Below are 23,288 nucleotides of genomic sequence, written 5' to 3'. Positions count from 1 at the left end.
TAAAAGAGAGAAAATAAAATCAAAGCTCAACATTATAATATAGTTATTCAACTTTTTTATTCTATATCTTTGCATCCTGTGTAAATTAATGTCATTGTAATTTTTGAAGCACTTTTATAGTCTTACATGAGCTATCATCTAGGTATTCAGTTCCTAAGTCTTGTAAGAAAGTTACCAAGATCATATGTCATAGTGTCTGCTTACTAAATGAATGAATGATCAGGGCCACATATTAAACACAGCAGGTTTAAGAAGAAATTGGAGCAGAAAACATATGGCTTCCAAACAGGTTACATATACAATGAATAAACTTACCTTAAAGTGCAAAATAGAAACATCACAGTGAAAACATGGTAGGATTTTAACTAAAAATGATTTGATAGACAATAGCAGACTAAGCTCAGAAAATCTGGATCTGATTTCTAAATTTGCTTTGTCTCATTACTTGGTATCAGAGAAATTCAGGACAAAAATGAAAACTATATCTAAGACATGGCATGAATGTAGTTTATTACCTATATCACAGGGTAGTAGGAGGAGCATGGACCAGGCCCATCCTGCCAGCAGGTGAAAGTGGACAATCACTTACTATTCTGCACAGCTGTTTCATTATTTTGTTCAATGGGCTATGGGACAGTACTATCTTTAACATTCACTTTAGCTCTGAAATTCTACTGCTCAATGGTATCCCTGACAGCTCATATTCTCCAAGAAACTATTTATATTAGAGTAGTTAATGTTTTCAACATATACTTTTCAGTAAAGTGTTTATAATTTAATCATTCCATTCCATTCTGGCCTAAGTCCTCACTACAAATTCCATGTAACTTTATATGAACAAAGATAAGATTACACCAATGTTGGGCTGGGGGTGTAGCTCAGTAGAAAAAGAAAAAAAAAAAATACACCAATGTTCTTCTTCTCAAGATAAAAGATTAACCAAAAATTCTGATGATTCCTATACTAACATGATGAAAACCATAAGTGACTATGTGAATCAAAAAAAAAATATTTTGTCACTCAATGACAAAACACTTTTGCCAAAATTATTAAAATAAGCTCAGTAAAAAGCAAATGCATAGAGAGGTAAGCATAGGGATATTTATTTTTCATCATTTTTATAGTTACAACAGAATGAAAACAATATAAATAACAATAAGCAATATTGGTATACATCAATAAGAACTAAACACATTATGATACATCTAGAAAAATAAAATCATTCAAAATAATGATTAAACAGAGGCAGTCCCACTGAATCACACAGAAAAATGCTCAAGAATATTCAGATCAGGACAATGGCCATGATATGCTCTCAATTGTACAAAAGAAAAAATGGAATATATATGCATGAACCACCGTTACAGAATAAAGTGGTTAAAGGTAGCTGCTCTAAAGAAAGGAACTGGGGGATCAGCATTATGGGGGAAGAGACAAACTTACTTTTGAAACCATTTTAGTATATTTTGAATTTTTTTGTCCATAGGCACATCCTATTTTTATTTGAAAAATTAAATTTTCAAATGAACAGTGAAAAACAAGTTCAACTATACATATAGATGTATAGGTTAATATCCATGAAATAGAAAAGAAGGAAATATCCCAAAATAACAACAATAGTTGTCTTTGGGTAGTGGGAGGTAGGAGATTTAGTTTTCTCCTTATATGTTTCTCCGTATTTTCCACATAGCTCAATGCATTTTTTGGCTTTGTAATCATAAGAAGTTATACATCTTTTTAAAACAATTAAACATTTCTATCACAATTTGTTTAGCTATTATTAAAGGAGAATATGTATATTTTCATTAAAGCTCTGAAACTGTTTCATGCTGGAAGTCCATATATTTGCTCCAGACTCACCCTTATGCCATATGAAGGATCTTTGAGACACAAGTTTGGGGGAGAGGTGTGGAGAGAAGTCACATAACTTGTTCCTGCTTCTTGCATAACTCTTTGAGCTATAAAAACAGAAGAGAGTTCGTTAAGACACATAAATTATTGTCAAATGTATCTTCAACAATGGTTTAGCTCAAGGTCAATCCCCATCTTTTACATATTCCAAACTTTCCAGTCACATAACTGAATTCAAAATATCATCTCAGATACCAAACATCATTAAGAATGGACTAAAAATGTTTCTCCTATTCTTGACTGTCAATCATTTGAAAATGTGATGGTAGAAGAGTACTATATAGATCAGTGGGGTCTCGGCCAAATCCTATGGTAGCCGTGAACTCCTAACAGAGTCCACATTGAGGCTGAGGTTAAAAGACAACAGAGGTGGAGGTATGAGGGAGAAGGCAACGTGACTCTGGTCCCCTTTATCAAGGGAAAAATTGCCCTTTTCCATGAGGAGGGTTAGTAAAACTTGGAACACATGCAGGGCAGCTATGGGACCTCAGTAACACACCCAGACTTGAATGGTGGTCATCAAACTGAATTCTGGAGACAGGCAATAGGGTTCAGCATCCCTGAATGTCCACAGATTTGCCAGTCTGTGAAAATGGGGGTACAGACTCTTTCTTTTTTTTTTTTTTTTTTTTTTTTGGTGCTGGGAATTGAACCCAGGGCCTTAGTGCTTGCTAGGCAAGCACTCTACCAACTGAGCCATATCCCCAGCCCCCAGACTCTTTCTTAAGGGCCAGAACTGCTTGGTGGCATTTGACAGAGGGCTATGGTGGTGAGCATGGGCAATGGAGCTGGCAGATCTGGGATATGAGGACGGAAATGGATGTGATCTGTAGCCACAGGCTAGAGCAGGCTACGGACATTCAGGGTCCATTCTATCTACCCATCTAACAAATCAATATCTACCAATCATATCTACTATACAAAGAATATTTGCTTTAATTTTTAACTAAGAAGCCAAAATTCTTCTTACCAGACTGCTTGTACTTCTGAATTTTTGTCTTCAGGTCTATTCTGTGGATGTTTTTTAGGCATTCTTCTAATAAATCCAACTGATCTGGAGCAACCAAATTCAGTTTCTCCAAATCAATCACCAGATCCAAGAAACTCTAAGAGAGCCACCAACAAGAAAGAAACATCAGTGGAGCTGACTGATAAGATTCCAAAGCAAACCCCAGGCCATGCGATTTATAACCGCAAGAAAACATGAAAAGACGAGCTTTTTCAGTGATCTTCAGTAATTCTAATCCAGACACCTCTGTCCTAAGCAAATTACCCTCCTGAATTTTAACTCAAAAAAAGAGGTGGTAGCTAGACCTTTAGCCACCAATGTATTCCTAGGTTGAGGATAGACACATGGGTCATTTTGTGTCATCAGGATATATTATGAAAATGCAGGGCTAAAAATAAAACCCTCCTGAGGTTCTTCTCTTCCAAAGGCCAGGTTGGTGACTCTAAGGGCTTCCCCGAAAAGAGGGAACAGGAGGGAAGCTGGGGGAAAGATTTTATAAGAAAAAATTCTAATAACAGAACTTTAAAGTTCTTAAACTATTCTAATCAGTCCTAGACATTTCAACTCATTCTGACTCAGGTTGTTGTGGAGAGGTAAAACCAGAACTAAGTTTAGCTATTTTGCTATTCATTTGCCTTGAGCCACAGAGACCGTCAGAAAAAGGAATTGCTTTGTATTTTATTCCTTTTGTGTTTATCATTTGTTTACCAAAGTGCTATTTTTATTTTTAAAAACAGTGAATATAATTAAATATATGTAAATGACAAGAGAGAAGTTGGGGGAAATAAAAAAAAGAAGTTCTGTTTTTTACTTTTCTTTGCATTCTGCATTTGACATGGAAATGCAGTCACCCTATATTCCCAGATTTTAGAAATAGAACTAAGATCATTAAGAAACATGAGAAATTTCTTAAGCAATGCCTAAACCAGAGTCCTTAGAGGAAATCTAACCACCTGGAAGACCTATCATCACGTACTAGAAATGCAGGCTTTTGTTGACCTATCCTGAACTCTGCAATACCAGGGGGTCAACTAGAATTTAAATACTCTTCCAGCAATCATGACATTCCTAAGATCTTTGCCCCTATCTGGCTTTCAACCCTAAACCTCTACTTTAGCCATTTTCCAGATATATCAGGCACAAGGACCTGCCCCCACATGGCCTTCAAATGCAGCCTCATGACCCCACACTGACCCTGAACTAACTGAAGAGAAAAAGATGGCAGCAGGAGAGCAAGATGGGAATAGACTGACACTTCCCACCTAGCTCCACTCAGCACAAGCAAATGGATTTCCTAACCCTGCCAGATGATCTGTCAAACCAAGAAGGAAAACCAACACATATGCCAGGTCTATGAAGTTTACAGATGAATCTTTCATCAAGGATGAAACACCCAAAGCCACCCTAGAAGATAGCATCCCCCTATTTCTTCTCACTTCAGAAACCAATCCTCTTGCCATTGGTGTTAGGAGAAGGTCACATCAGGTATCTGACTTTCACTAACAGGGCAGCAGACTGCCTGCTGCCCTCCCTTCTGGATTGCAAGGAGCAGCCCCCACTGCTGACAGGCTCTGGGAAACATGGTCCAGAAAGAGAAAACTCACCTTGTCTTTGGAGACTTTGCCTCGGCCTGTGTAATCCCTCATGAGGAAAATCAGTGATGATACATCTTTTTTATCCAAATTCTCACCAATCTCCACCATCAGCACCCTGTAAACCAGGAAATCTGCTTTAGTAAACTCAAATGATTCCTCATGAGAACTCCAAAAGCCCCTGCCCTCCCATACCAATAACTGGTTGAAAAACTAACTCTTGCCCCCATGTGAATGTGCTCCCCCCAAAAACGGAAAGCTTAGATCACCCAAGAAGGAGATCTTAAGGTGAAACTCATCCTTTCCTGTTTTCAATAGAGCATAGTACCTCCCTTCCAACTAATAGTTCTGAAAACACCTCTGACAATAGAAACTTCCCTGAAGAATCCCCTAGCTTCCCCACAAGTTACAATGAAATGAATTAAGAACCCAGATGACTAACATGTAAGGCAGAAATAGAATTTGAAGTGGTCATCTTCTCCCCTGACAAGTTTCCAGGTGGTATTGATCCAGGAGCCATCACAAGATTCTAAAGCAAAGAAATGACTGGGATATCCTGGTCCACATCTGAATGCAAAAGGCAAACGTTGCCTACATTACAAGGATTCTGACCTGAGATGTCTTGGTCTACAAAGTCCTGCTGACAATCACCTCTGCTCCAGTTGGAGCTCCTAGGATGCCTTGTGGTTAACATGACTGCCACCATATTGTCATCACTTAGAAGGCCGATTCCCAATTAGACTCCCAGATTCTTAGAGATGGGAAATTCTTCATTCATTTTGCCCTAGTGCTCAACCAAACATCAGGAGCACACTGCTACACATCGAAGCCTGCTCAACAGATGCATGAAGAACCCAGAGTTCCAGCCTCTCTTCCAGAGGGCCTGATGCACTATTTCCACTCCAAGAAATGCAGAACAGAGAGAGCACAATACAAGTCTCTGAAACTCAGTCAGAGCCTCTCAAATAGTGTGAAGAATATGCATGACATAATATAATGGTTGGACACACAGCAGATGATCAAGAATAACAACAACAGTAATCTCTTACATCCTGCAGAATTCTTCATAAGTTTGAAAATAATATTACTTTGCAGGAGCCAGGAACATTCCTGTAATCCCAGCTGTTTGGAGGATGCAACAGAAGGATCACAAGTTTGGGGCCAACCTGGGCAAAATAAAAATTAAAAAGGACTTGGGATTTAGCTTGGTGGCAAAGCACCCCCAGGTTCAATCCCAAGTACCAAAAAAAAAAAAAAAAAAGCACTTTACATGATAAGTTATCACAACTGATGCTCACAACAGTCTTGTGAAGTCAGGTGTTATTATTCTTCATTTTAGAGCCAGAAAACAAAGGCTCAACCCAGGTTAGTGACTGGCCACCCTGCAGGGCGTGTAATTGTAGATCTGAGGCTTGAAACAGGCCTTGCAGCCTCAACTCTGGTATACTTTCCAAAGCCCACTCTGCTTTCAGCTCTCTTTAGTACAGTTCTCGATAATATAATATCATTTCCAAATAAACATTATCGATTGAACAAAAGGCTGGTGGCCTGGAGAAAAAAGAAACAGCAACTTAGGAACAATTTCTCTTCCTCCCCCACCAGAAAACTCACTCTTTCCAGTGACTTTTGTGCCCCTGTGAACCTTTAAGACATCCCCAAGAGCAGGAGGAAGAAAAGACTCAGAGGTGCCTGGACTAAGGGGACTCCAGTGGCTGTTGCCCCTCTGGACCTGAAGGGAGCTCAGAGGCAGTCTCAACTGAAGAGATGTCAATGTGGCTCCCGGGGGCCTCCCAGGGCAGGACCACCAGAAGGAAACTCACCCTGCTAAACTTCCTCTGCAGGGGAATGACTGACAGAAAGTCAGGGTGTCACGGAGTTCCACAAAGATAGGAAGATTCTTATCAGACTTGTTATTTCCTTTCTCAGTTCCGGAAATTGTCAAAAACTGACATCACAGAAAATCAGCTAGCAACACCACTGTGGCTCTCACACTGCCAGAAGCTGGCAAGAATTATTAGCTCTCAGTGGTTCCCATCTTTCTTCCTTTCTTGTCATTCTGTCCTTCAGGCAAACATGTACCATCTGTCCCTTCCACTTTCATTATGCTCTTCTACCCCATTCCTTCAAGCAAGTGCATTTTAAGAATTCAAAGAGTTCAAAGCAATGAAGTGATATCAGGTAGTACTTGGATGAGAGAGAAAAGGAAGCGACGTGGCTGTTCTTTTTACTGTCCTCATTTTTATCATTTAGTAGGGTCTAGGCCACCTCTCGCCCCCCCACCGGTCAAGCCTGCAGAGGAGCTGATGATTTACCTATAGTCTGAAACAAGGTGAGGATGTTGGCGCAGGTGGGCCTCCACTGTGGTTCTGTCCATCTTCAAAATCCGCTTGAGCAGGTCAAACCGCCTCACTCTGTACAGCAGCTCGGCCAACTCCACCACAGACAGCTTCCCTCTTTCACATAATATATCCAGAAGGTCCCTGACAGTGGGTGGAACTACGTCGGCAGTAATATCCAGACACAAAAAGAACAGCGTCTCCTTTTCATCTTCATCAAGTGCCTCTTCCACCTGAAGGATGACCTCGGCCGACGTCTGGCACAACGCCATCCTAAGGAACTGCAGTATAGAGTTCAACAGAGAGCCGGGAGGTCGTCAACTTCATTTCTGAAGGTTCTCTTCATTTCTTTCAGAGTTCTTTCCAGTGCAGGAGTTCTGTGGTAGGAGCAGATTTTTTTTAATCCTATTATCATAGTCACTTATGCTTAAGAGTCATAATTTTTCCCTTTCTTGCTGGTCTCCCTAACCTGGTAGATCAAATTCATATTATTTTTAAGTCTACAGTGAGAGAAAGAGAGATACTCGGTAGACAAAACCCAAACCCAAGACTAATCTAAAACCCAAGAGAAACAGAGAACAAAGCCTACATGATAAAGGAAATGAAACCTAAGACAAAATTTTCTCCAAAAATTCCCACATGGTTTGTCAGAATTTGGCAGAATGTAAAGCAGGGTAAGGGAAAATCACAAGTAGGGAGTTAATGACTAAGTTCACAAGTGACCTTCGTGGGAGGAAGAGGAAAAAGCCCAATGACGAAGGAGCTGAATAGAGAAACTGGTGTCACAGGGGTTAGCGCCCACTTGAACTGACTACCCACCTAGGTGGACTTGGGCAAATGCAGGTCTTGTATGAGACCCTGCTCTCTCTGTGGGATATCAAGAACAAGAGGGAAACAGGCTTCTGTCCCTGCCCACCCCCCTTTTTTCCAGTTGCTTTCCCACTTTAAAAACCCACACTCAGCTCCCCAGGGCCTCCAAAACCCAAGCCCTTTTCCCAACTTCATCGTGTATGCAAATGGCACCTGGCACTGGCCTGAGCAAAGACCTAGTGAGGTTTTGATCAGGATCTTCAGATGTGGAACCCCACGGACAGGCCAGATGCCCCAGACTCTCAGTAGACTGCTACATGGCCGCAATTGCCATCGGCAGTTCCCGAGGGCGTCAGTGGAGGCAAAGAATTGGTGGAGACTCAGGAAGATCTGATCCTGGAGATGGGGCCTGGGTGGGAGAGAGAAAGCTCATTCCTTGGATGTGTTCTTAACTTCTTCCATTAAAATTCACTAGTTGCAAATGGCAGTCACTATCTACTCTACTTTTAGGTTTTGTGGTTTTAATTTACATTAAATCAGCTCTTGGGTTCTGGGCAAGTTCCTAACCTGTTCCTATGAGACAGAGTTCAGGTTAAGACTTCATATTAACAAAAAATAAATGGAAACACGTCCCAACTCTCTGTGCACAAGTTTATTTGTCTAGTTTTGGAATGATTATACCAACCCTGTATCCATTCATCCAAATTTCGCTGAAGTAGGGTCGTGTGTGAGTAATAGGAGAAATGAAATTTACTAAAATGACTGCCCAAAGTTGAAAAACTGGTACTCAAAATGACTTTCTTTTTGTCTGAAAGTTGAACACTAATTTTGGTGTTTTAGAAAGAGTAAAATCTACACTCCATTCACAGGCTAACAGTACTTTAACCTAGTATGCCAGTTTCCATGAAGAGAACACAAAGTTTGGGTTGGGGTTGTGGCTCAGTGGTGGAGTGATCACCTAGCATGTGGGAGACACAGGGTTCAATCCTCAGAACCACATAAAAATAAATAAAGGTATTGTGTCCATCTACAACTAAAAATATATATATATATATTTTTTTTTTTTTTTTTTTGGGTGCTGGGGATTGAACCCAGGGCCTTGTGCTTACAAGGCAAGCACTCTACCGACTGAGCTATCTCCCCAGCCCCCTAAAAATATATATATTTTTTAAAAAAGAACACCAAGTTCTTTTTCTACTATACTCACTAAAAGTCACAATCTTGTGAGTAGATGTTATTATAGACTAACATCTAAAATATTTGTATATACTAGAAGAAATAAAATAAGAGAGAAAGATAAAATAAATACAAGGTTATTAAACACCAGAGTAAGAAATATCCAAGTTCACTAGATGCATTTGAAAATGAACTAAACAGAATTTCTAGGAATGAAATGTTTAATTCTCTACTTTTAAAAACAGTCCTCTATTTAAATGTAATTATCAATGACATAATAATGCCATTAAGAGTTAAAAAATTAGATAATTTTTTTTAAAAAGAAACATTATCTGCTCAGTTCATCTTCTCCAACTGTTATACCCACGACTGCTTTCTGCCAGTCACGCACACTCAACAAGAGCCCTGGCAAACCATCTTCTCTCTGTGCTAACGGGGGTATAGTTTGGCAGTAAAATCCAAATTACTCAGTGGTAGCATCTGGCACACTGAGAAAATATCAAAAGAAAAATACAGATCCCTACATGGAGCCAGGCCACCTAGATGCCACCACTTACCAGTGTAGGCAGGCTTGGGGCCATGGTGGGGGCAGTTAACTGTGGCTAGAGATGTTGGGCTTAAGAAAGAAAAGCATGTAAGGGAGGAGTCAGACTAGGATCCAAATAACCATGAGCTGACTGGGGTTTCTTTAAACTGAAGGCAAGAAATGAACATCAACATTACTCTAAGACTAGGGAAGCCCTTAATGTCTTCAGAAGCAAACACGAAACCTCCTCATAGGACCACCTTCCCAATTCAACAGTGAGATTCGGGGGAAGAGTTTCTGCAGAAGGTAAACGCATGTTTAAAAACCACTATGCACAAAAATAAAAATCACCATGACAGTAGACAAAACAAACAGAATTCACATCCTAGGAACCTACATCTGAAAGAATTTAAAATATAGTTATCTTAAAATAAATTTAAAGACATAAGGGAAATTTCTGCAATATTATAGGTGTCAGATCAATAGTTCTTATCCACGGCAATTTTGGCCCTCGGGAGACATTTGATGACATCTAGAGACATTTTTGGTCACCATCTCCAGGTGGTGCTGCTGAGATCTGGTGGCTGGAGGCCAGGTATGCTATTAAACATCCCACAATGCACATTCCCCTACAAGAAGGAATTATCCAGCCCAAAAAGCTCATAGCACTGAGGCTGAGAAATCTTGTGTTAAATAATCTGGGAAAAAAACCTGGCTATAATGTATGTAGAGATGTGGGATACGACATAAAAACATTTGCTCAAATACACTGTTGAGATGTTAAGAAAATAAGTAAAATTGTAGGAAATCAAAAAGAAAAAAGAGCTAAAAACATTACAGTGGTATTTGTTTATAATTTATTGTATATAATAGCATCAAATATAACATGGAAATGATTCTAACACAAAATATGCAAGATCTTAAAGGAGAAAGCCTATAAATTATTGAAAAGACATAAATAAAGGCCTAGATAAATAGAGAGCCATACTTTGTTCATGAGTAGAGAGCTCCAATATAATAAAGATGTAAGCTCCCTAAAAAACTGACTATGGATTAAAAGCAAGGGATTTATCTTACTAGACAGCAACCTAAAAAGAGTTAAATAGTAATTACAAAAAGGGAGAACCCACAGCAAATATTGTACTTAATGATACCATGTTAGAAGCATCCCCTCAAATCAGGATTGAGACAAGGATATGCATGATCATCGCTTCTATTCAAAATTATACTGAAGGACAGAGCCAGCTCAGTAAAAGAAGAAAAGACAGAATATCAGTACTTGAACAAAAGAAATGACTATCATTATTCACAGGCAATAAGATTTTTCTACACAGAAAACTCAAGTGGATTAATAAGAAAAATGTTAGAATTAATAACAGGTTAAAGGTTTTGAGATACATGATCAATAAATAAAAGCCAATTATATTTCCATAATTAGCAACAAACAGGAATAAAAGGTAGATTTCAAAATGATACTATTTAAAATAAAATTCATAAGCCACATAGAATGAACCTAACATTGGTTAATAAGACATTTAAAGAACAAATTACTTTATTGAAGACTTCATTTAAGATAGAGATAACTGAAGAAATCAATATCTTCATAATACCATAATCACAAACAGAAAGTTCAATATCACATAGGTACTGAATTTCATGCACATTTATAAACTTAATATAAGTCCAATCAAAAAGCCAAAAAAAATTTTGCCATGGACCTTGGCAAGCTGATTCTAAATTTATATGACAGAGGAAAAGAGGAAAGCCACTAAACACATGAAAAAAAAATGTTCAAACCTGAATAGTGGTCAGACAAGTGTAAATTTCAACTACAATGAGATATTATTTCACACTGGTCAATTGCTAACATCTGTTGCCAAATGTCAGAGAAATATGAAATTTTATGCATTGTTGGAGGAATTCAAAATTGATACAGCTACTTTGAAGAACAATTTAGCAACATCTGGTAAAGCTGAAAACACATACTACTCCATGACATGAAAATTTCATTCCTATGTAAACATCCTTTAAAATCCTGCAGACAGGTACACCAAGACACGTCCAAAATGTTTCTTATAGCAGTAGATATTAGAGCAAACAGAAAAATAAACTGGAAACCACCCAAAAGCCCATCTAAAAGAGATTGAAAAAAATATTTCTTTAATGAAATGTTATACAGCCCTAAAAAAAAGGAATGAACTGTGTGATTACATAAATCTTACAAAAAACAAACATTCTTGTTGAGGCAAAAGGTAAGATGCATATATTATGATTAATTGACTTTAAGATTCTAAATATCAAAAAATACCATATGTTATATTATTTAGGGATACATATATACACACATATATATAGTGTGTATATATATACATATAGTGAAAATATTGAAATTTACATAATAATAAATTTCAAATTCAGTAAAGTGACTTTCATTTTGGGAAGAAGGGACTGTGACTAGATAAGAATCCAAAGGAGAGGGCTGGGAATATAGCTCAGTTGGTAGAGTGCTTGTCTTGTAAGCACAGGGCCCTGGCTTCAAACTCCAGCACCAGAAAAAAACAGAACCCCCCCCCCAAAAAAATACAAAGGAGAAATGGCTAAATTTGTAATATTTTTCTTCATAAGTTCAGTGACAGATATACAGATATTAAAATAAATATGTAATAGTCCCTTTATCTGAGAAAGATAAATTTTAAGAGCCCCAGTGGATGCCTGAAATTGTGGATCATACCAAATCACACATGTACTAAGATTTTTCCTATATATACATAATTATGATAAATTTTAATTTATGTATTATGTACCTTAAGAGATTAACAACAACAATCAATATAAAATAGACCAATTATAGTAACATACTATAATAAAATTGCCAGCATCACTACTCTTGTGCTTTGGGGACATTTTAAGTAAAATAAGTGTTACTCCAGCATACATACTGCAACAGTTGATCTGATAACCTAGATAGCTACTAAGTGACTAATGGGAGGGTATTACATACAGTGTGGAAACTCTGGACAAAGGGAAAATTTGCATTGCAGGCAGGACTGAGCAGGATGCTGCAAGATTTCATTGCACTACTCAGTACGGTGCACAATTAGAAACTTATGAGTTGCTTATTTTTGAATATTTTCATTTAATATTCTTAGATCACAGTTCACTGTGGGCAACTGAAACCAAAGGAAGAAAAACTTCAGATAAGCAAGGACTCGTGGCCCTCATACCACATTCTCTGACCACAGAATAATAATAAGTCAAAAGGAAATCTTACAGGTTTGGAAACTGAAAAATTAGTTTCTGTTTCTTCTGTACTCAGCCTTTACCAGTTCCATTAAAAATTACCATTTAAAATAAACACAGTTTTGAAAAAAAAAGTGCAGGCCACACAGAGTTTCCTTGGTGTACATGTACCTTAAAACAAGACTTCCTTTCCTAAAGTTATCCTCAAAAAGAACAGGTTAGATTTTATCAAAAAGAACAGGTCAGATTTTATTTAACATGGTTCAAAGGATAAGGAGTGGTTGTAGAAAACTCTATAAAAGGATTTGTGCCCATCAGTTACCAACCCCATCCTACCTGGAGAGGGAAAGGAGCTGTCCAAGTCCAACTCTTTTTCTTGGTTGCTTTCAGATACCCAACCCTGCAGGATCAAGACCTCTATCCCATTTGTTTCATTTTATCATTGTTTCTGGCCATTTAGCCTTCCCTTACCAAACAAAACTGGCATCTGTGTGATTTCTAGAATTTCAAATGTACTTTTCTTCAGGTACATTCAAATTCAGTGACTGTCTCTCCTTCTTTTCCACCCCCACACAAAATCCCCAGATTAGGACACACTGTCTGTAACCTCCACAACCAGAGCAGCTACACCCTAAGTCAAGTTCCAGTTTCATTTCTCTGGTAGAAATCATGAGGCCGTTGCCAATCATTGTTTAAAACGCCAAACAAAGCTTACGTAAAACACCAACCAAAGCTTACATTAAACAGGTGATTTTTAATGGCTCACGAAAGGAGCATTGGGGCTGGAGGAAGGGGCTCTAGGCTGTTTCTAGCAAAGACTCCTGGGGCTCCCAGAACCACATTCCTGGACCAGAGCAGTGGGCAATCAGGAGGCCACCATAAGAGCAGACACAGCCACACATGCCTCCAACACTTAAAAAGCTGATACCTGGATGCTAACACTGTTCCCCATACCCATATCACTACCACCCTCCTCACCAGCAGAGAAACTAAGAGGAGCAAAGGATTGGTCTCTACCCACTTCCTTTGTAACATTTCCCTGAATGTACCTAACTTAGTCACATCCTAGCTTTAGAAGAGTCTGGAAAATATAGTTTGTAGTTTTCTAGACAGAAGTACTGCTCAGAAGAGACCCTCTAAATAGAGATGGGTCCTGAGCACCAACAGATCTTAACAACCACAGAAGGATATTTTATGTGGGCATTTATTTCTTCTTTGCCCTTAAATCCTCTGCGCAGATCCCAGTGCCTGACTCATAGTGAGTACTCAGTTAGTATGTGATGAGTAAATGGATGAATTATGAACAATGCTGTAGGGTGATAGCAGACCAAACCTGGAGCACATTCTCCAAACTCTCAGGCCAGCACCCTCAATTCTCTTATCTGTTCAATTCCTGTCTTCCAATCCTATAACACCTTAGGTAAGTGAATGGTCCTGGTGTCCTGGAACCTTCCAGTTTTAGCATTACAAGTCCTGATCCCAGGAAGGCTACCTGTCCTGGGCTAACTAGGATGGTTGGTCACCCTGCACCCCAGTCTCAGGTTCTGAGTTTCTGCACTTGTACACCTAGATCAGCAAGCAGCTCAGAAGGGAGGAAGCAAAGATGACCTAACATGGAAACTGGCACACCACACCCTGTGAATTCCAGTCTCAGCTGGGCCCCTTCTGCTGCTCAGCCGTTTCTTTTACAGGACCCTGGTCAGCTCTGTTTCCACACCTCCTGGGTCAACTCCATCCTGCACAGCTGTCTTCCATCCTACCACCACCTACTGCTGCTGTTTCTGTTGGGGGCATTCCCTCATAAATGACCTTGCAATTTATAAGACATGAGTTCCTACAACCTCTCACCTTTCCATTGCCCCAGTTGGTACCTCCTGTCCCTCAGCTTTTCCAGGGCCAATTCCATTTGTCCCCTCTTGTACACCAATGATTTCATCAGAGATTGCAGGGACTACTCCCCATGTTCAAGTCTCTTCTATCTTACACAAGAAATAAACCCCAAAAGTCCTTAAATCGGAGGCCCCTTAGACCAACCATGCTTTCATTTTATTTCCTTTCACCTGAAGCTGGGACATCATGAATGCAGAGTCTACACTCAGTGCTTCAATTTCACTCAGCAGGCCCCATCCCCACCATCTTCCTTATACCGTGACACTCAATGCCAAGCCAGACTGGAATCTGAGGCAAAAGGAAACATCAGTAATGCTCTTACTGTCTTTGTTTAAAATTTTGACAACTGGTTCATTATAGATTTTAGCAATTATGTTGATATTTTTAAATGTTGCACTAAAATATTATTTATCTTGACTGAGTTTTCAAGCACTCCCTGAAATGTTGTATGAAAGTAAGTACCTCATTCCTCTCACCCTAGAAAGGCCCTGAGGATGCCACTCTTGTCAAGGCCTTGGTGATCTCCTAGCTGCCACGTCCAGGGCGCTTAGAAGTTCTTTCAGACCCAGCAATCCTTTTTCTGGTATATACACCAAAAGAAATGAAAGTTCTGCTTTGTAAAGATATCTGCATGCCCATGTTTGTTGCAATATGGTTTCCAACAGTCAAGATATGGAAACAAACAAAGATAAACTAAGATAAAGATATGGAAACAAGCAGATAAACTGTGGTGTATATATACTGTGGAATATTAGTCACCCCTTCAAAAGGGAAAAGTTGCTGCTGTTTGCTACAACATGGATGAACACAGATGACATCATGCCAAGTGAAATAAACCAAACACAAAGAAAAGTATGTCGTATTGCATGACCTCATTTATACGTAGAATACGTTTTAAAAAGTTAAATATGTAGAGATAGAGAATAAACAGTGGTTACCAGAGCTTGGGGTGGAAGAAATGGGGAGATGTAGGTCAAAGGATACAAAGTCGCAAATATGTAGGAGGAAGAAGTGAAAAATCTGGTGTACAACGTGAGGACTATGCTTAATAATAGTGCATTGTATTCAGAATTTTCATTAAACTAATAGATTACAGCTGCTCTTGCCAGAAAGGGGGGGGGGAGGATAAGGGTGGGGGGAATGAGCTACTACATAAGATTGATATGTAATTTGTTCCACTATAGCAACCATTTTACTATACATGTATCTTACAACATTATGTTGTATAAATATACACAAATTTTATTTTAAAATAAACAAAAATAAAAATTAGTCCTCTTTGTTTGATTGCTATTCATTAATCCTTCCTTGAAACACTCCTCCCCGGGCTGAACTCACAAACTACATTCTACCCAGGCCTTCTGTAACCTCCCACTCCTCAGCACCCTCTTTCTGAACCTCCTTCTTAAAAGCTGGAGCTCTCTGGTAACCATCTCTCACCCTGACTTGTTTCTCTGACCTACCCTCTCCAAATCTATCTCCTATTTGAACAAACTTTCTGAAGTTGAAGTTCATGCTTGGATCCACTCACTTTCTTGATTCAACAAGTCCTTTCCCAAGTGCCTTTTCCTGTTTTACCCACTTCCCCTTATCTGCCTAACAAAACCCCTCGGGGCTTTCAGGCCCAAGTGTGGCATCTCCTCCTACTGTATAACCTTTCTGGGAAAAGCTCTCAGAGTCGGTCAGTAACTTCTTTTTACCACCCCCATACTACATATAAACTTCAAGTAAAACACTTAGCATACCCCTCTGTCACCCAGCATTTTGCCCTCGGAGGTGACAGTAAAATGTGGGAGCATTGGTCAGACTTCTCAACCCTTCTCACAGAATGTCAATTCAAACCATCTTGTATCCAAAGCACATAATGTGCCCTGTAATCAGTAGCACAATGACCAGCATGACTGGTTAATCTATCCAAAGACATACTTAACGTTCCACTCTTTGACCTGAACCAAGGTCATGGCATGGCATGAAACCAAGGTCCTGTTTGCTGAGCCACAGTGTGAAAGCAAATAAAATGTCTTAGCAACCTGGCAGCCCTGGGTGGCAATAGGGCAAAGACCATCTTGCCAGCTAAAGAAAGCAGCATGCAAACCTAGAACTTTCAGGTGTTGGGAAAGCCCCAGTAACAAGGTACTTGAAAAAGTCACCCAGAAGACTAAAAAGACAAAGGAGGAGGAGTTGCATGATTCTGAGTGGCATATAACAGGGCCCTCTCACGGATGTTCTATGCATTCAGTTCTAACACAAAAGAACCCACTCCAATTATGTTCAGGACCCACAGATGGGGGCTGTGCCTGTGGCAATTGGAGCAGCTGATATAATAAACCTATCTTTCCTCCCCCATCTGCAGGCATTTTAAACCTAAGATAGTGTCTGAAATGCCATTTCACGGCCCCCTCAAAATATTTAAAATGAGGATGTGTAATAATACATCACCATGTGGTTCCTGATTTCTGCAATGTTGCAGCTACAAACTCAAACATCCTCTAGAAGACCATTAAAAGACAAAATTAGAAGGCATTTTTTAAGTTATTTAATGAGGCTGCTCTGACTTGAATATATACCCTTCAAAATTCAGGGGTTGCCAATGTAGAAGAGTTAAGAAGTGGGGCTTTTAGGAGGTCAGGCCATGAGGCTCCTCCCATGTGAATGGGATTAGTGCCCTTACAAAGGGGCTTTTTGGCATGTGAGGACATATTATTCCCCCCCTCTCCAGAGGATCCAGCATTCAAAGAAGCCAAAAGCTGCCTTCACCAGATGCCAGCACTTTGGTGTCAGAAATACCAGCCGCCAGAATTTTGAAAATTAAAGCTCTCTTCTTTATAACTCACCCAGTCAGAGGTATTTTCTTACAGCAGCACAAAATGAACTAAGACAGAACAGACTTCCTATGACTCTCAGGCAAGTTCTTACAAATTTGGATCTGACATTACTTCCAACAACATCCCTGGTTCATAACAGGCATATACAAGCCACAAAAAAATGAAAGAATGAATCACAGAATGAGAATCTAGACCAAAAGGAGATTGTGAAGCCTCTCACTGGATCCAGGAACATGAGCAGAGTCATAGGAGAAACAAAGCTAAATCCAGTTGATGTAGTCGCCCCCTTCCATCTTAACCAAGTTCAGTTTTCTCCTGGGCAAATTTCTGTTGCAAAGCCCAAGTGTAAGAAATCACCCCACTTCTGTATAACCCGTGATCCAACTCCAGATGAAGTATCTCAGTGTTCCCTGGACGGTGTTTTTCTGTCCTAGCATCTTTTCTCAAGCATTTGCCTCCATTCAGAAAAGCCCTCACCTCTTCTTACTCTCTGCATGTTGAAATTCTATTTCCTCTTTCAAGGAATCTCTTCCATAGTTGTCTTGATCTCCAAATCAGGTCATCTCCTGCTTATAGCACTGTTTGTATTCTTTTCTGGCATTTATCTTATTCTATGCAAGAGTTAGTTGGGTATTGTCATATATGGAGGTTCTTGAAGGTAGATAGGCTCTTAGGTTCAGTTGGCTGTGGGTAGGCCTTGGCCAGACCTACCAAGATCAGCCCTCACAGGCCTTGAACAAGCTGGTAATCATGGCACGACTGCAGCAGGTATATACGGTGTAACGTTCAATCATCCCTTTGCAACCTAGGGTGAGGCAAGATGGAACTGGGAATCTAAAAAGGTATCACACTTGGATTTTTAGATCCAGGAGAGAGACAGCTTTGAAAGGAATTTTTTGCAACCATGATACAATGATGCTGTTGTTTCAGGGGAACTTAGAATATGATGGAAAGAATCCGACTGAGTAAGCCCCCATGCAGGCTTACTTAGGGCTGGCAGGACCCTGCCTTGAATAGGAAAAATACAATGTCTCCAACCAAGCTCACCAAGCATCCACTGGCCTTTCAGCAAAAGGTTCAAATCTCATTAACTTTTGATAAAAATGTATCCTTTGCACTGAATCCTGATAAACTGTCATTTCTAATATTAAAAATTTATGTCGCAGTTTTCATTTGTCTAATCTTCAAACACAATTCTCTGTGTAGAATAGTTCTACAATGACTCAGAAGTGCCTAAAATTTAAAGTATTTTTCCCCTAACAGGACAGCCCTTTAACATTCTCAAAACTAATGTGAGATGGCAATATTTATTTTAATTTTTCATTTATTTATTTACTTACCTATTTTTGTAGGACTCAGGATTGAACCTGGGGTTTCCAGCCTACTAGGCAAGAACTATAATGAGCTACAGCCCCAGGCCAGATGGTGTAAGTTTAAAACAAATCTACTTTTTAATGAGCTGTTATTCTATTCACTCACTGTATTGAGAAAAAAACATAGAACAATGTGTGATTTGCTGCATTTATCCATTTGTTCCAGTCTTCTTTTTCCTTGGCAGAAAAAAAAAAAAAAATAGCAATAGGCCAAGATGCCTGAGTTTAAGCAAGATTTCAAATTGTAATGCTTTGATAAAACTTGGGTTCAGAGACCAGATCTCAGTTCCAAGTAGTACAAAATAGGGTTGTGGGTGGTTAAACTTCACTTTTTAGGTATCTACACCATCTGATGTCACCTTTAGAGGAAATGGAAGTACATCCTCATGCAACAGCACTCAGAAACCACATTCCTTCTCCTCAAGGTTTTTTGTTATTGTTGTTGATCTTTTTTTTTTCCCCTCCAGTACTAGAAATTGAAACAGGTGCACTCTACCATTGAGCTCCATGCTCAGTCATTTTTATTTTTTATTTTGATACAAGGTCTCACTAAATTGCCCAGGCTGACCTTGAACTTGTGATCCTCCTGACTCAGCCTTCTGAGCCACTGGGATTATAGGCATGAACAACCATGCCCAGCTCCTCAAGGTTTTGAGGAATAAAAAGTGGCTCAAAAAAAGGGAGACAGGTGGAAAAGAAAAGTTCTCCATTTGCTTCAGTCTCATGATCCCCGGGACATAACCTGTTCCTTGGGTTCTGATCTCTTAGTTGGTCCTTTCTTCTAGGTTCCTTGACATTCCTGGTGACCACCCAGGTTAAAGGAATAGACTCATTCAATATTTAGACTGAATGATAGTCAACTTGTTTACAGAAAGTCTTGGCAGACAGCAACTGGTATCTATTCTCCAGAGGTACAGCTTTGTGCTATATATAACTGCCCTGTGCCACCACATTTCAGTAATAGGTCCACCAGGGCATTTAGAACACAGCCTTATAATTTTCTGCCAGATTAAAATAACAGTTATGGATTAGAGTAGAACTCAAGTCAAGTGTAAAAGTCATACTCAGGTTCAACGGTGTTCCATAGCCAGGTTTTCAATCTTTTGCTGATGCATCTGTCTTTCCCAACTAGAAAAAGTTGCAGTCAACAGAGGGAGATTTACGTATTTCTATTCCCTAGCACTAGCAAGTATTCAGTAAATGCTGAACAGATTTTTTTTTTTTAAATTTAACTTCAAGTCAAGTTTTGGTCATTGTTGCAAGGAATCTGGTCTACTCACCGGATGGTATTCAAGCAAGAGATCTGTCAAATGCCTACTCTTTAAAACAAAGGTCTAACTTTAAAAACTACTTTTGAAAGCTTCAATTAAAAAAGAAACAAATGGATATATAAGCCCCCAAAAGATCTAAAGGACACTTGAAGAAAAACAAAACAAAAACAAAACCTCACAAATTTCACAAGATAAAGATGCTTTGGTTCCCATTTGTAAAGTAAAATGATCAGAAGAAATCATTCCCTGGGAAACACCCAGAGCAACTAAGTACAAGAGTAGTTTTCAATTACATTGAAAAATTGAAGTACATAGATAAAAATGATAATGGATTCCTTTTTTCAATTGAAGGGTTTGCTGCAGAAGACATCTTGAATATTCATATGAATATGGTAACAAATTGGTCGAACTTAGGTCTTTTGTAAAAGGTAATGAATTACCAAAGATGACAATCTAATATCAATACTAATTAGAAAATAACAAAGAAGCTGTTCATTTTAGTCAAAACTTTAATGGCCATATAAAAACAAAGTGGCTAGAAATGGAGACAACTAAAGGAATATAAATACAAGACAAGGTATAATGGGTAGAAAAGGAAGCAATTTGATCTCCAAAAATTTGAGAACACATATACATATTTACATATATACATGTATGTGTATATATGTGCATAAAGTCATTTTCTTTAAAATGTGCATGGTCAAAGAAGAAACTATACCCCTAAGCCAAGAATTGAAGAGGAAGTAAAACCTTGATTAAGGGCATCTGAACAAGCAGATGAATTCAAATATGAATTGCAGATACACACATTCTTAAAACCAAGAAAAGTGGTAATTAGAAAAAGAAATCTTTTATTGATGACAAGGGGGAGGGAATTTACATGTGGAAAAAGCAGAGATATTAGTAGAACAAGCACCAGTGCCGAAATTCAGTTTGGAGAAACAACACTATACAAAATAAGGGGATAAAAAGATATATATACATGTATTGAATATGCATATTGAAATATGTATAGTACTGTATAAATATATAATTACTGAATATATATTTAAATATACATGTACATTTATTTATATATAACATATAAAATAAGTACTGAATATATATAAGTACTATATAAATATATATGTATTGTATATGTATATTTAAATATATATATTTAAAAGCACTTCACAGACTGTATTTGAGTGTAAAAATTTCTGAAATAGACACTCAAGTACGACCTCTAATTATCTCTAGGGAATGGATTTCTAGGGGCTTCCTCTAGCTGCTTCACAGGTATTCAACCCAGGTAATCCTATCACAACTTGACTGAAAAGTTTTTAAAGTATTACAACACAAAGTGTTAAATGCAATGTTGTGGTAAGTGCAAAGGTTGCCATCAAGCTTGTGAAAGAAGGACAGAAGAAGGACATTCATGGAGGTAGCCTGTGAAGACTTCCTAAAGGAGAAGACATGAGTGAAATGCAGAAGAGAGAGAGAATATTACAATAACAGAGTCTCTTGCCTCACAGGTTTATACTAAGTAAAACAAGAATGTACCTGAGCACATTTGCCTTCAGTGTCTGGTCACCTACCCACACGGGTCCCATGGGTTTCCTCCTGTGTTGGTTGGCTGGCAGTGGACCTTGTCCAAATTGTCTACGTAGGTAACTTTACTTGGTCTCCCCAACCACCTGGTGCGGTTATGGGGACAAGAACCAAATTGAAAGAGTATCTAGAATTCTGCCTGGCCTAGAGGAGCTCAATACATGTTGGTTAGGATGATATGAATTAAAGGCAAGGAGGCATTTGAGTCCATAAACACGAGTTTAATTAACTTTGGGGGCTCTACAAAGAAGCACCCATCCTCAAACAGAGCCCATTCCTGGGATTTAAAAGGGCTACACTAGTCAGTGCTGTATGTAGGTGAGTCCCCAAAAAGTCTAAGGGAGGGGACCAAGAACAGAAGGCGGGAGACTCAATCCTTTTCTGCAGGGGTTGAAGGACAGAGCCCAGAGTTCCCGTAGACCAAGGCGCCTCCAGCCTAGGGAAAAGGGTCAGTAGGGGCTGGTAAGGTTCTTGGTTTACTCACTCCGGGCACCCACCGGCTCTTCCCACTATATAATGTCCTCTCTTCGGACACGGACACGCTTGGGAAAACCAAATTAAGGCCTGCTCCGGATCAGACTAGAAACTGCACACCAGCCTCATGCATCAAGAGGTGGCCTTGGCTACAGCCTTCTTGGGAACTGCTCGCTGGGCCCTAGAGGCTTCCTCTATGCTGCCTGCCAGGTAAGGCGCCGCCCAAAGCAGTCTGCGGAATCCCCCCTCCCAGCACCCAGAAATTTGCATAAGGCCACGATCTTGTCTCCCCAGATTGTAAAATTCCCCGAGTTTGGTCAAAGGGCGAAAACTGAGCTCCGGGAAGTTGCCTGATACCCGAAGGTCACCAAGACTGAAAGGGCGCTGCTGGGACGCCACGTCACCCAACTGGGAACGGCGATGGGACCAGGGACGCTCAGGGGACCAAACTGACTTCAGTTTCAGCTTCCTTGAGCCGCCCCCCCCACCCCCACCCCCGCCACCGGCCAACTCTCAAAAAACTGCCCACCACTCCCCTAGACCTGTTGCGCAGCCCTCCCAGGGAGGGAGGACACAACGTGTCCCTGCAGACCAGCAGCTGGATTCATTTTGGAAACAGGTTTTAGTTAGCAAGTAATAGTGTTAAAATGTAAATGCCAGTTAGCGAATGTACAACAATTTCACCAGGACATTCGACCTAAAAGCTACTAGTAAAACAAGTGTTAACAAAAAAAGAGAAACTTGCCGTATGATAAACACATTTCAAAGTTCTCTTCCAAACCACAGTCTTAAAAAAAAAAATCTAGAGTCTAACCACAGCAAAACTTCCATCCCACTTTATCTGAACTCTCTTTCTGCAGGTCAAGTCTGCCAGACCCTGTTCTTAGTTTTAGATCATTCCAGTTTATCAACGTCCAAAATACATGACGTATTTATCCCCCGTTGGTTCCACCCTCTGTTGTGTAACAACAAATTTCAAATGTCAATTAATCTTCTAGAGGGCGTCAGCTCTTTGGATTTACTTCCTGCTCCCTGGAATCTTTACTCTTAATTTCAAGAGTAAATTGTTTTACACTTTTGGTTAATATTAAAAAGAACATGCCTGCCATCCAAATCTCGACACAGTCAAGTGAAAACTTAGAAATGATCACGTTTCTCTGTCCTTTTGAAGGGGGATCGGGAGGTCGGCGACAGAAACGGGCTTCTTTTGGGAGGGAGGGTGACTTAAAGAAATTCTAGCATTCCCAACTTTACCAAGGCAAGCT

At 39.5% G+C, this 23,288-nt stretch overlaps 1 protein-coding gene across 6 annotated transcripts in view; it reads right to left on the bottom strand.

Moving 5' to 3' along the window:
- The window catches only part of Cflar (CASP8 and FADD like apoptosis regulator), a 43,106-nt gene that overhangs the window by 18,787 nt on the left and 1,031 nt on the right, over window positions 1-23,288 (bottom strand). Inside the window, exons 2-6 of one of the 6 annotated variants that reach the window (XM_047543188.1) lie at window positions 21,502-21,985; window positions 6,825-7,225; window positions 4,525-4,630; window positions 2,882-3,017; window positions 1,861-1,958 (exon numbers count right to left, since the gene is read on the bottom strand). In XM_047543188.1, the coding sequence (XP_047399144.1) occupies window positions 1,861-1,958; window positions 2,882-3,017; window positions 4,525-4,630; window positions 6,825-7,120 (636 nt within the window). In that variant the 5' untranslated portion in view covers window positions 7,121-7,225; window positions 21,502-21,985. Of the gene's footprint in view, window positions 1-1,860; window positions 1,959-2,881; window positions 3,018-4,524; window positions 4,631-4,954; window positions 5,152-6,332; window positions 6,803-6,824; window positions 7,226-12,936; window positions 13,069-21,501; window positions 21,986-23,288 lie in introns of those variants that run through there. The other 5 variants (XM_047543190.1, XM_047543187.1, XM_047543192.1 and 2 more) reach the window with 5 other exon arrangements.

Source organism: Sciurus carolinensis, chromosome 3 (genome assembly GCF_902686445.1).
Source record: "Sciurus carolinensis chromosome 3, mSciCar1.2, whole genome shotgun sequence".
Classification (NCBI taxonomy): Eukaryota; Metazoa; Chordata; class Mammalia; order Rodentia; family Sciuridae; genus Sciurus; species Sciurus carolinensis.
The sequence above is the reverse complement of the archived record's forward strand: the minus strand, read 5'-3'. Positions and strand labels throughout refer to the sequence as shown.